The sequence below is a fragment of the Sapajus apella genome, unplaced genomic scaffold, assembly GCF_009761245.1.
Source record: "Sapajus apella isolate SASKATOON/1434 unplaced genomic scaffold, GSC_monkey_1.0 scaffold63, whole genome shotgun sequence".
Lineage (NCBI taxonomy): Eukaryota > Metazoa > Chordata > Mammalia > Primates > Cebidae > Sapajus > Sapajus apella.
In genome coordinates this window covers 176,685-190,669 of record NW_022437003.1, presented here as the reverse complement: position 1 = coordinate 190,669, position 13,985 = coordinate 176,685, and the positions used below count along the sequence as shown (strand labels likewise).

The following is a 13,985-nucleotide window of genomic DNA, read 5'->3' as shown; positions in this document are numbered from 1 at the left end:
TTTTAGTAGAGACAGGGTTTCCTCATGTTGGCCAGGCTGATCTCAAACTCCTGGACTCAGGTGATCCACCTACCTTGGCCTCCCACAGTGCTGGGATTACAGGCCTGAGGCACTACACCTGGCCCAGATAAATTTTCTTTTTTGAAATTATTGGAGACAGGGTCTCACTCTGTCACCTGGAGTGCAGTGGCACGATTTAGGTTCACTACAACCTCTGTCTTCTAGGCGCAAGCAATCCTCCTGCCTCAGCCTCCCAAGTAGCTGGGACTATAGGTACACACCACCACACCTGGCTAATTTTGTTTATTTTTTGTAGAGATATCTTACTATGTTGCCCAGGCTGGTCTTGAATTCCTAGATTCCAGTAATCCTCCCATCTAGGCCTCCCAAAGTGTTGGGATTATGTGAGCCCCACCCCACCCAGCTGAAATTATTTTTTTTATTTGAGACAAGGCCTTGTGTTTTTCAGGCTGGGATCAAGTGATACTCCTGCTTCAGTCTTACAGGTAGCTGGGATTACAGGCACGCCACTATGCTTGTCCTTACATATAATTTTTTACTCTGAAAACTTAATTATTAGCCTAATGTTGACTAGAAGCCTTGCTGATCATATAAACAGTTGGTTAATATACATTTTATACGTTGTATATATTACATGCTGTATTCTTACAATAAAGTAAGGTAGAGAAAAGAATGTTATTAAGCAGATCATGAAGAAGAGAAAATATTTTTTACTGTGCGTTATGCAGAAGCGGTTCATCATAAGGGTCTTCATCCTCATCATCTTCACATTGAGTAGGCTGAAGAGGAGGAGGTCTTGCTGCCTCAGGGGTGGCAGAGGCATAATGAAATCTCCATATAAGTGGACCTGAGCAGTTCAAACCCATGCTGTTCAAGGGTCAGCTGTATAGTACAGTCATACAATGAGATACTCTGAAGCAGTAGAAAAGAAACTCTTTAAGATGTAGAACCAAGTCTGAAATAAATTATGTATGTATAGAATGCTATTATGTGTTAAAACAAGGATGAAGAAAGGGATATTTGTATATTTTCTCGCATATACATAGAATACCCCGGAAAGATAAAGAAAAAGCTCCTTCTTCTTTTCTTTTTATCTGTGCACAAATATATACATTTTAATTGGTTGTGTATATGCTTATTTATTATTTATTTATTTATTTTTGAGATGGAGTCTCACTCTGTCGCCCAGGCTGGAGTACAGTGGCACAATCGCGGATCACTGCAATGTCTGCCTCCTGGGTTCAAACAATTCACCTGCCTCCGCCTCCCGAGTAGCTGGCCTACAGGCACGTGCCACCACACCCGGCTAATTTCTGTATTTTTAGTAGAGATGGGGTTTCACCATGTTGGCCAGACCTATCTCTAACTCCTGACCTCATGATCCGCCTGCCTTGGCTTCCCAAAGTGCTGGGAATACAGGCGTGAGCGTGTGTGCTTTTCCATATCTAATGTTGTGTTCCTGGAGTAGGAAGCTCCAATAGCTGCAACACTCCTGGTTTTAGTGGAGATGAGTGACTCACCTGATTGGTGACTTTGGGAAGAAAAAACTTCATGTGCTTGCCTCAGCTCTTCCCTTCTTCCTCTGGGGAGTGAGGGCTTGCGTAGAGCACTGATGTTCTCAGCTGCTTCTCTTGGTTCAGGGACAGGCTGAAGTCAAATTATTAATCAAGTGAAGTATAAAGACATCATTGGACATGCAAATGCTTAAGACATTTACTTCCTCTTCATTCTTTCTCAGGAAACTACTGAAAAAATTTCAAATTCAAATGTTGGAATGGTCCAGGAAAAGGGAAGAGATGGTATACAGGAAGCAGAGGCTTCAAGATGAGAAGGGTAATGGGGGGTCCTGGATGTTGAAGGGAACCCCTAAAATACTGTATTTGTTAGCTGTAGGGCAGGCCCAGATTGGAGCAAGAGGATGGTGGGGCTGGGGCTGACAGTTACGCAATGCATGATTGTATTGAGAGATGTTAGACATTTAGAGGAAAGTGTGAGAATAAAGCAATGACAGGTATTCAGAAAACTAAGCAAAAACCAAACTCCAGAGAAAACAGAATCGTACAAAGAAGGAAATATAATCATACTATCCTGTATGACTTAGCCATGAAAAATAATGAATTAATCATATTGGGTTTTAAAATATTCATTTATTTATAATAGAGCTGGTCTTGCTGTGTTGCCTAGGCTGGTCTCAAACTCTCGGCCTCAAGCAGTCCTCCCTCAGCTTCCCAAAGTGCTGCGATCACAGGCGTGAGCCGCTGTGCCCAGCTATACTATTTTTTAAATCAACAATTGCGACATCATTAGGTGGAGAAGAAGAGGAGAGCAGGTGGGGTAGGCGAGAGGAGTGTTAGAGTGCCAAATTCCATCTGTCCTTTCCAGAAGGAAGAACACACACCCTCAAAACTGAAAAAAAATTAAAAAAGCCAAGGATTAACAATGTATATCAATCATTTAGAAATATGGAGGTAAATAAATACTAGAAGAAACAATGGAAGTAATTCACATGGTCAGCTCCGGGAGTGCAGATGAGGAGGGGGCTCAGGGACTGCTGTTCCTCACTAAAGGCCTGACGTTATCTGACTTTTTAAACTATGGATGTACATTCCTTTGAAATAAAAACTTAATTATAAAAGCATTGAAAGGCTGAATGTGGTGGCTGACACCTGTAATCCCAAAACTTTGGGAGGCCAAGACAGGAAGGAATGCTTCAGCCCGGGATTTTGAGATCAGCCTGGGCAAGATAGCAAACTCAATCTCTATTTTAAAATCGTGTATGTGTGTGTCAGGCCAGATGCAGTGGCTCACGCTTGTAATCCCCACACTTTGGGAGGCCAAGGTGGGCAGATCACGAGGTCAGGAGATCGAGACTATCCTGGCCAACATGGTGAAACCCTGTCTCTACTAAAAATACAAAAAATTAGCCGGGTGTGGTGGCACCTGCCTATAGTCCCAGCTGCTCAGGAGGCTGAGGCAGGAGAATCACTTGAACCCGGGAGGTGGAGGTTGCAGTGAGCTGAGAACATGCCATTGCACTCCAGCCTAGGGGATAGAGCAAGACTCTGTCTCAAAAACAAACAAACAAACAAAGTGTGTGTGTGTACACTTTTCATATGCATATGAAAAAGAAATTAGCAGGGCATAGTGGCTTGCACATGTAATTCTAGCTACATGAGGGGCTAAGGCAGGAGGATTGCTTGAGCCAAGGACTTCAAGGTTATGTACAATCTATGCCTCCAAATTTTCAGAGAGGCTGATTTGAGTAATAACAAAAGTCTGATCTCCCATTTAGCCAGCTCTATGTGTATTAAACCCTCTCTATTGCAGTTCCCCTGTCTTGATAAAGTTCATAACTCAGTGGCATGAACTGTGATTGCACCACTGCACTCCAGCCTGGGTGACAGAGTAAGACGCTGTCCCAACAATCAATCAATCAGTGAGGTAATTCCTGACAGTGATTTAGTATCTAAATGGAACTTCTGATTTCCAACCCTTACTCTCTTCCTATCAATTGGATTCTAGTTGACAAACTCCACATTCCACACTTCATAAAACCACAAAGAATGGACATGCACAGTTGCTCAGCAGAACGTAGCCTTTTCTGTTTCTAAGATCTGAGAAAACTTCCCCCGAGTTCCTTCTCCAGGAAACCCCGTCTAATGATGTAATTAGCATCCTCCACAACATTCCTATCCCAAATACAAGTGAGGATCATGAATCTACATGAATGACTTTTTTTTTTTTTTAGTAGCTCCCTCTGTGCGTAACACTATAGCACAGCTCAGTCAAAGCAAGTGTGTGAAAGATGAAAGTACTTAATTCAATGTTATGGTTGCAACCGAAGCTAGAGGCAGGTGCCAGCGTAGTCAGAGAAGCAGGTACATATCCCTTAGGCACTTTTCTGCCAATATTATTTTTTTCAAATAAAACTTATGATGAGGTTGGTTAACACACATAGAATGCAGGTATTCTGTTGCAGATTATCTAATAGATGAAACAGAGAGAATACAATCTTTTTATGAAAATCTAAGAGCCTACCTAACTTTAGGCTGGCTTTAGGCATCTGGACACATGCATTCCATCTCCTTCCAGACGTTTGTGCCAGTGGACTTGCGGCTGCTGCCGTGTAGTGCTAATTCCCAGCCAGCCCTATGTGCAACCAGATCATGCTCTGATAGCCAGAGCAATCTCAAAAGTACCACCACCAGAGGCTCTGTACCGAAATAGGGCCGAAAGGATTCCTGCCCGCTGCAGGAGGTGGCTGTGGGTTGAGCTAGGATTTGGCTTTTCTGGGTGCCTTGGTTTAATGTCATCTAATAACTACCATAGTGCACCATGGCTCCTAACAGTTATATGCATGATGCATCTTCTGATGAATTTCCATTTTATCAATTTAAATTTTATGAGGTCTTATTTTTTTTTTAACTTTTAATAATTTTTTTTTAACCACACAGAAGCACATGGTTAAATAAAAATTAACCAGCATAGATTTTTTTCCCAATGGGAAATCAATTGTAAAATACATATTTTTACACAACTTCAAAAAGAGATGTATTAGAAAATAAGTTTTATGATTTAATGGTAGACATTGGGGCTAGACATTCTGGCCTTTGTATAACAGGTGGCAAAAAATAATATTCCAGTTTTGTAATTTGACAACTATTCATGTAACTGCCCCATGAATAATTCTTTTTCTTTACCAAAACAGAGCAGATTTATTGAGACAGGGAAACTGCAATTGAGAAAGATTTTAATACACATAGAGCTGGCTAAATGGGAGACCAGAGTTTTGCTGTTACTCAAATCAGCCTCTCTGAAAATTTGGGGACTGGGGATTTTTAAGGATAGTTTCATGGAGGGGGGCTAGGGAATGGGGAATGCCGATTGGTTCCACTGGGGATGAAATCATAGGAGGCTGGAACTTGTCCTCTTGTGCTGAGTCACTTGCTGGTTGGGGACCGCAAGACCAGAAGAGCCAGCTTGGCAGTCTGGGTGGTGCCAGCTCGTCCATGAGAATGCAGGATCTGAAAAATACCTCAAATACTAATCGTAGGTTTTACAGTACTAACATTATCTGTAGGTGCAACTGGGAAGGTTAGGAATCTTGTGGTCTCTGGCTGCATGACTCCTGAGCCATAATTTCTAATCTGTGGCCAATGTGTTAGTTTTATAGAGGCAGTCTGGTCCCCAAGCAAGAAAGGAGTTTGTTTCCGGGAAGAATCTAGGTAATCATCTTAGTTTCATAGTGAAACTGTGAACTAAATTCTTCCCAAAGTTAGTTTGGCCTATGCTCAGGAATGAACAAGGGCAGCTTAGAGGTTAGAAGCAAGATGGAGTCAGTGAGGTCAGCTTTCTTTCGCTGTCAGATTTTTCTCACTGTCCTCGTTTTTGCAAAGGTGGTTTCATTCATATTCCCCATGGTATCCAACTGCATGCTTTAACATCTTTATTTCCTAATGGGAGAGAACACACTCATGAGCAAGCTCGATGGGCCCTGTCTACAAGGTAACTAAAAACAGCATTGCTTCTCTGAAGTTTGATTATTGCAGTTAACTGTATGAAAATCTATACAGAACTCTTCAACTACAAAGGAAAACACTGAAAATTAAGATATCGATTTTTATGATTTATTTCAGTTTTCCAGGATAATACAATGGCACAAAGAGCTGTAACACATAACTGAGTTTGGAGAAACTAATTCTTGTGAAAACCAATTAGGTAATACAGCACCTGTGCAAAGTTCTCTGGCCATCCAGTCCAATCCATAGAAGCCATTGTTTGCAAACAATCTTTTAGATTCTTGTGGTCTTTAAGCTCCTTGACGTAAGACGAGTTGTTGCATGTCATGACAGAGAGAACGTAACAAGTCCAAAATTTAAGGAGGAGGTAGCTGTTTATTTCACTTTCAGTAGAAGACTCAAAGCTGCCCTCTAAAAAACTAATGAGAATAGGAATAAATTGCAGACTTCTGGCTCTTTTCTGGCTGAGAGGGTTTAAGTAACACCAACATGCCACACTCTGGAGCAGCAGGATCTTTATATGTGGTGCCAACTCCTCATCTTGCAGCAAGCGAGCCACTTCTTTCATGTACTCAGCTGCAAATTTCCCAGCAGGTGGTCCTCCTGTAAAACAAGTATTTGCACTTCCAGAAGTATTTGGTGTATCTAGTGGCTAGTAACACTTCGGAATGCTCCTATGTGTTCATATTCTTGTTGCCCTATAGAGGACACTTTATATATTTAGAATTTTCCTTTTTCCCCACTTCCCATTTTGCTGCCATGAAGACCTGAAAGTGTGTGTTGATAAGCAAGGAGTGATAGGAAAAGCATGGCAAGGCCTCTGCCTGCTGGTCTCCTCCGTGATTCCTTTAAGCAAGCACCCAGGAATGAGTATTTCTTTTCTTTTTCTATTTTTTGGGAGGTGGGGAAGGGGTCTCCCCCTGTTGCCCAGACTGGAGTGAAGTGGCATGATCTTGGTTCACTACAACCTCTGCCTCCTGGGTTCAAGCAATTCTCCTGCCTCAGCCTCCCAAGTACCAGGGACTACAGGCGTACACCACCAAGCCCAACTAATTTTTATATTTTTAGTAGAGACGCAGTTTCACCATGTTGGCCAGGCTGGTCTTGAACTCCTGAACTTGTAATCCACCTGCCTCAGCCTCCCAAAGTTCTGGGATTTACAGGCGTGAGCCATCGTGCCCAGCCAATTGGGAGTGAGTATTTCACGGTGAATAAAACCAGGCTGCGTTCGCTTAGCAAATCTCCTTCATGATCTCATTCTGGATTATCTGCCTTTAGTACTGGAAAGAAAAAACCAGAAGGATCCCAGAGCATTAGAGCCAAGAGCAAATTGAGAGGTTGAGCAGCACAGCCAGGGACTGACCAGTGGGAGGGAGGTTTTCCTTAGTTTCTATCCATTGCTGTCCTATTCTGCTTACAAATTTCTTACCTCAGCTCTTTTGCAGCTATGGGACCAACATGACCTTATAAGATTTTTCTTGTTTAGCCACTGACCCAGTCTGGCCCTAGACTCTACTTTCACCATATAAATATGCAAATGTCAAACTCCAACAAGGTACTAGCCAAGAAGACACTAGGTGAAGACTTTTTAGGTGGTGAGGAGTAGCTGACAAAGCTGGTCAGATTTTTGCCACTGGAGTTTTTTGTTTTTTGTGGTTTTTCTTGAGACAGGGTCTCGCCCTGTTGTACAGGCTGGAATGCAGTGGAACGATCTCGGTTCTTGCAACCTTCACCTCCTGAGTTCAAGCAGTTCTACTGCCTCAACCTCCCAAGTAGCTGGAATTACAGGCGCATGTCACCACAGTTGGCTAATTTTTGTATTTTTAGAGATGAGGTTTCATCATTTTGGCCAGGCTGGTCAAGTGATCCACCCACCTCTGCCTCCCCAAGTGCTGAGATTACAGGCGTGAGAGCCACCGCGCCTGGCGCCACTGGAGTTTTGATCCCACTTGGATTTCTCTTACTTGTACTCCACAGTTCCATGGTCCTAAGAATGTTATATTCAACATTACAGCTTTGCCTGAAGCCTAGGCAGAGGCCCTTTCCCTAGCTCCTACCGGAACAGCTAAGGCTAAATACCATCAGATTAAAGAATTCTGATCCTTTTATAATTAGCTAGCTCTTCCCACAATTGATGAAGATAGCTGCATAGAGAACTCAGCCCGCCCCATGATGGGGTAGCCCTTTCCCCCGCACAGATGGCTGCATCTCCTATGCTTCCTGTCTCCCTTCTAGCTCTCAGTAGTTCCCAGCCATTCTGGCAACAAGGATTCCTTTTACTGTCTTCTTTCATGAAGTGCATTCTTTGAAAGATTTAGTCTATCCAGCTACATCTAAGTAATTCATTTTCCCACTTAAAACTCAATCTAAGGGGCCAGGCGTGGTGCCTAACGCCTGTAATCCTAGCACTATGGAAGGCTGAGGTGGGTGGATCACCTGAGATCAGGAGTTCGATACCAGTCTGTCCAACATGGTGAAACCTCATCTCTACTAAAAATACAAAAAATTAGCTGGGCATGGTGGTGGGCACCTGTAATCCCAGCTACTGGGAAGGCTGAGGCAGGAGAATCGTTGAAGCCGGGAGGTGGAGGTTTTAGTGAGTCAAGATGACACCACTGCACTCAAGCCCAGGCAACAAGAGCGAAACTTCATCTCAAAAAAAATTAAAATGAAAATGAAAACAATCAATCTAAGACTCTTAGAGCCACCAGCCAGAGCTTCTTATTAGAAGAGATGTGTTATTGAGGACAGGGACAGTCTATAAAATCTCATTATACATCGTAAAATTTATCAATTAGAAAAAAAATGGAGTGAGTTTGGACTTGATGATTATTAGAGCAATGTGTGTTAAAACGGTTACCACTTTATTTTCCACTTTACTTTCTAGCCAATTACACATTAATCGTTGCTGCTACTGGTTTACCTAGCAGGTGTCTTAAGAGTAGTAAGTTTTTGGCTGGGTGCGGTGGCTCATGCCTGTAATCCCAGTACTTTGCGAGGGGAGGTGGGCAGATCATGAGCTCAGAAGTTCAAGACCAGCCTGGCCAACATGATGAAACCTTGTCTCTACTAAAAATACAAAAAATCAGCCAGCATGGTGGCGTGTGCCTGTAATCGCAGCTACTTGGGAGGCTAAGGCAAGAGAATTGCTTGAACCCAGGAGGCAGAGGTTGCAATAAGCTGAGATCGTGCCACAGCACTCCAGCCTGGGCAACAGAGCAAGACTCTGTCTCGAGAAAAAAGAAAGAACGTTAAGTTTTTATTGATTTTTCTAAGATATTTACTGTACAATGCAAAAAATAAAAAATGAAATATCAGGTAGTTTTATTCTGCATTGGAATCATATCACTAGATTGAAATTATAATCTGTCATAAAATTAGAAAAAAATCAAATCAGTGTAGTCTTCAGCTTTTTAAATGTTAATGAGAACTTTGATAGGCATTGTAGTACATATATATTTTAATTAATAAAAATGGGAAACATTTAACTAGTAGCTTATTTGATGGGCACATTCTTTTAAAACATGAGATCCTTGAGTAGAAAATAATTAGTAATATTTTTGGTGCAAAGACAAAATAATTTGATTCAGTGAAATGTTAACAGAATTTTAAGATTACAGCTAACAAAAATTGCTAAACTACAGTGTTATGAGTGTCGAGAAACACTCATTTTAGCGCAGCTGGTGAGATCAGTACCTGTGAAGGCCAGCAGTCCAATTTCCTTGGCAGCTTGAGCTCTCTTCTCAATGGGTAGAGATTCATTCATCAACATTTGGCCAAGTACAACAATTTTTCCTTTATGAAAATAAACCTCAGCTGGAGGGATTTGTTTTTCCTTCTTCTTAACAAAAAAGCCCTTCACAGTGACACACCAGAAATACCAGAGGCGCTGACACAGCCTCGCAAAATACCCATACATCTTAACCCAAATTTGTGTACAAGAAAGTCGGCTGTTAGCCATTGTGTAAAAAGGCCAGTGGTCCTTCAGGTGCACCACTGGCAGTCACAGGAGTTCACAGTCAAGAACTCTGGAATGCATCACTTAGCAACACTGTAGAATGGAATATAGAGCCAGGGGAAAGCAGTATATTCCTAAAGTCTTCAGCTTGTCATTGAAGGCCTTCTACCATTTGGACTAAACCAATTTTATTTTCACTTCTCTGGTGTGCAAAACCTCAACTTAAACTTGTTTCCCCTAATGCATATGAATCTCACTACTGTCTTTGAACCTTTGCTCAGGCAGGGCAGATGTGGAACTTGCCCATTCTAATCTGACTATTCCAACATGTACTTAGCGTCTTTCCACTGATCTTTCATAGTATTATTACCTCTTTTGCTTGTTTGCTACCCAAAGAGAGCTCTCTGCATCATAGGTTTATCCTGTTTTGCTGAGAAACTAGAAGCAATTAAAAGAGAACTTTTGTTACCAATTACTGCAAATTAAAAAGAAGGAAAGAGAACTTGCATAACTTTTACTCACCCACCTATCTGTGTCTACAGTACCCGTAGACTCTGACTTTCCGGTTACTATGGATACCCTCTCTGTGCAGTAGATGTCAATCAGTTCCTCTCACTGCACTCAAGGATATTGCTCTACAGTTCTTCTCTTATCTTGGTAATTTTTCCATCTCAACTGGATCCTTTGCATTATCAACAAACACTCTCTTTTTTTCTCATTGAAGAAAGAAAACTGACTGGGCGCGGTAGCTCACACCTATAATCCCAGCACTTTGGGAGGCCGAGACGGGTGGATCACGAGGTCAAGAAATTGACACTATCCTGGCCAACATACTAATAGCCCGTCTCTACTAATAATACAAAATTAGCTGGGTGTGGTGGTGCGTGCCTGTAGTCCCAGCTACTTGGGAGGCTGGGCCAGGAGACTCCCTTGAACCCGGAAGGCAGAGGTTGCAGTGAGCCAAGATTGCGCCACTGCGCTCCAGCCTGGCGACAGAATGAGACTCCGTCTCAAAAACATACGAAACAAAACAAACAAACAAACAAAAACCAGTCTCTTGACTTGATATGCTTTTTCCCTGCAGCTACTGCACACCCAGTTCCCGGCACCCTCTGTAGCCAGCTCTTTAAAGAGCTGCTGTACTCACCAGCTCCAGTCTTTCTCATTCTTGCTTGGATGAACTCCAAATAAAATTTCAGCCCCATGACTCCACTGACATTGCCTTCAGGGTCGCTGATGACCTTTCTTCTGCTGAATTCAATTCTTTGATATTTGATACTCCTTTCTCTCTGAAACACTTTTTTCACCAGCTTCTAAGATACCACATTCCTGATTTTTCTTCTCCTGTACTCATCATTTTTCTTTACTGATTCCCCTTCTTCTTTATGACCTCTAAATATTGGAGGGCCCCAAGGCTCATCAGTCTTCGTATGTGTTCTTTTCTTCTTCTTCTTTTTTTTCTTTTTGAGGCAAGGTCTCTCTCTGTCCCCCAGGCTGGAGTGCACTGCGTGATCTTGGCTCACTGTAGCCACGACCTCCTGGGCTTTGGTGATCCTTCCACCTCAGCCTTCTGAGTGTCTGGGACCACAGGTGCACACCACCACGCCCAGCTAATTTTTTGTAGAGATGGGGTTTTGCCATGTTGCCTAGGCTGGTCTTGAACTCCTGGGCTCAAACAATCCACCCACCTTGGCCTCCTAAATGCTGGGATTACAGATGTGAGCCACCATGCCTGGCCCTTATCTGTACTTTCTAGATGAGGTAAACCAGTTTATAGCTTTAACTATTATCCATATACTGAAGACTCCCAATTTTATATATATAATTTATATATATATATAAATTTTTTTGAGACCTGTTGCTCTGTTGCCCAGGGTAGAGTGCAGTGGCCCAATCACAGCTCATTGCAGCCTCGATCTCCTGGGCTCAAGTGATCCTCTTGCCTCAACTTCCTGAGTAGCTGGGACTATCGGCCACCATACCTAGCAAATTTTTAAATTCGTTTTAAGAGATGGGTCTCACTGTATTGTCCAGGCTGTTTTGAACTTTTAGCCTCAAGTGATCCTCCCACACTTGGCCTCCCAGAGTGCTGTGATTACAGGCATGAACCACTACGCCTGCTCTAACTTTACACCTTTAACTGGATTTCTCACCTGAACTCCAGACTCATATTCAGACATCAGCTTGATCTCCCCATTTGAATGTCCAAGAGGCTTTTTCCAGGTCTTCCTCCCTAGACCTGCTGCTTCTCAGGTTCTCTATCTTGGAAGATGGCATTCCATCCTTCTAGTTGTTCAGGTAAAAAATTCTGGATTCATCCTTGGCTTCTATCTATTTCACATCTCATTTTCAACTTAACAAATGTATTGGCTCTACTTTTTTTTTTTTTTTTTTGAGACAGAGTCTTGCTCTGTTACCCAGGCTGGAGTGCAGTGGCGCGATCTCAGCTCACTGTAACCTTCGCCTCCTGGATTCAAGGGATTCTCATGCCTCTGCCTCCCCAGTAGCTGGGACTACAGGTGAACGCCACCACGCCCTGCTAATTTTTTGTATCTTTAATAGAGATGGAATTTCACCATGTTAGCGAGGGTGGTCTCAATCTCCTGATCTCATCATCTGCCTCCCTCGGCCTCCCAAAGCACTGGGATTACATGCGTGAGCCACTGTACCCGGCCTCCATTTTTAGGTTTTTTGTTGAGACACTGTCCTGAAAATAAAAGTCAGATTAACAAAGGAAAGATAAGTAGAAGTTTATTAATGTGTGTTGTACCTAACGTGTAGGAGAGACCTCAGTTCAGAAGTATTTCTCTCTCTAGGCAATGGCTCAGGGGCCTCGCTTAAATACGATTTTGACAAAGAGCCACGAATCTTATCTAGTGACAAGACAAAAGACCATCTTCAGGCTCCCAGAAGGTCGGAAAATTCGAGGAGGTAAATTGATGGGAAGAGTGAAGTCTGTTTCTGGGTCCTCTAGCACTGCTGCCTCTGAGCTCTGTTTGGGAGCTGACTGAGCCAGAAAGGAGAGGTAGAGTATGTTCCTGTTTAACCTTTTCACTGTAATCCCCAGCATCTTAGTGAGGAATATTTTGGTTGCCTCCGGTTGCTTCTGTCTGGAATGTTCTTCTCAGAGATAATCTACACGACTCATCCCATTAGCTCCTCAGGCCAGTCCTCAAAGGTAATTTTCTGTGAGGCCTTTGCACTCTTTTTTTTTTTTTAAGACAGGGTGTTGTGGTGTCACCCAGGGTAGAGTGCAGTGGCACGACCATAGCTCACCGCAGCCTCGAACTCCTGGGCTCAAGCAGTCCTCCCACGTCAGCCTCCCGAGTAGTTGGGACCCCTGGTGCACACCACATCCAGCTAGCTTTAAACATTTTTGTAGAGATGAGAGTTTCAGTATGTCATACAGGCTGGTCTTGATCTCCTGGCTTCAAGGGATCCTTAGCCTCGGCCTCCCAAAGTGCTGGGATTACAGGTGTGAGCCACTGTGCTCGGTCCCTGACGCCTCTCATTAAACTTGTGAACTTTGCCTTCTCCCTGTGCCTCTCTTCACCCTACCTGTGCAATCATTTTTCCCCTTCTCTGCTTTGCTGTCTTCCCTTGCCAGGATATGAGGCCTGGGAGGGCAGGGGTTGTTATGTCTTCTGTTTTTCTCCACTACTCTATCTCCAGTGCCAAGAACAGTCCTTGGCATACACCTTGTTCATAGTAAGTAAGCAACAAATACTTGTTGAATGCATGAGAAATTAGAGACCTAATTTTTAGCAAACAATTATTATTCCTTGAACAAGTTGTACTTAGGACTTTCTCAGAATCAAAAGATATTATTTGTTTACTAAGAGGCACCGTCTCTAGGAAAAAGTCAGGGATAAAATATTTTTTTATTTGACTTTTTCTGATACGGCGAGAAGTACTTGCATTTTTCAGTGAACTAAGGTTTAAAATTTTACTTTATAATTTTGTCAAGTAACTAAAGCAATTTAAACAGCATAGTAGCAAGCCTTATAGAGGAAACTTTTTTTTTACCACTGACTCAGTAAAAGCAGTCACTGGTATTTCGTGAGTCCCTTTGTAAAAACTGAGTTCGAAGTCAGGGGCTCCTTTGTGATGATGCTTGAGGTCTGAGTGGGAGCATACACATATCAATGCAGGCTTTAAAAATTTTTTTTTGAGGCAGAATCTCACTCTGTTGCCCAGGCTGGAGTGCAGTGTTGAGAAATGTAAAGTTTATGAATATTGAGAAACGCTGAGTGTATGATAAAATATATTGTTTGCTAGGAAGAACGATGGCAAGGAACACCTAGCCACCCCCACCCCGAGCAGAAAACTACTTGGGGCATTCCAAAGTGGCAGGACAAGGTATAAACATCACACACCGGTTAAAACAACTCTTTGAGATATCTGCCCTGCCCCCGTGGCTCCCTCGTGGAGAATACCTTTTAGCATGTTTGTAATCAGTGGTGAGTGGGCAACAGCTGCCTCCTTGG

The 13,985-nt window shown here is 42.8% G+C and overlaps 1 protein-coding gene across 1 annotated transcript; it reads right to left on the bottom strand.

The window, feature by feature from the left end:
- Positions 1 to 5,634: 5,634 nt before the first annotated feature.
- ARMH2 (armadillo like helical domain containing 2) lies at positions 5,635 to 9,984 on the bottom strand. Its single transcript, XM_032247604.1, has 2 exons — positions 9,237 to 9,984; positions 5,635 to 6,143 (listed from the first exon to the last, which is right to left on the bottom strand). Exons 1-2 carry the CDS (start codon positions 9,499 to 9,501, stop codon positions 5,716 to 5,718), a joined length of 693 nt encoding a protein of 230 aa, XP_032103495.1. The 5' UTR covers positions 9,502 to 9,984; the 3' UTR covers positions 5,635 to 5,715.
- Between the last annotated feature and the right edge of the window lie 4,001 nt (positions 9,985 to 13,985).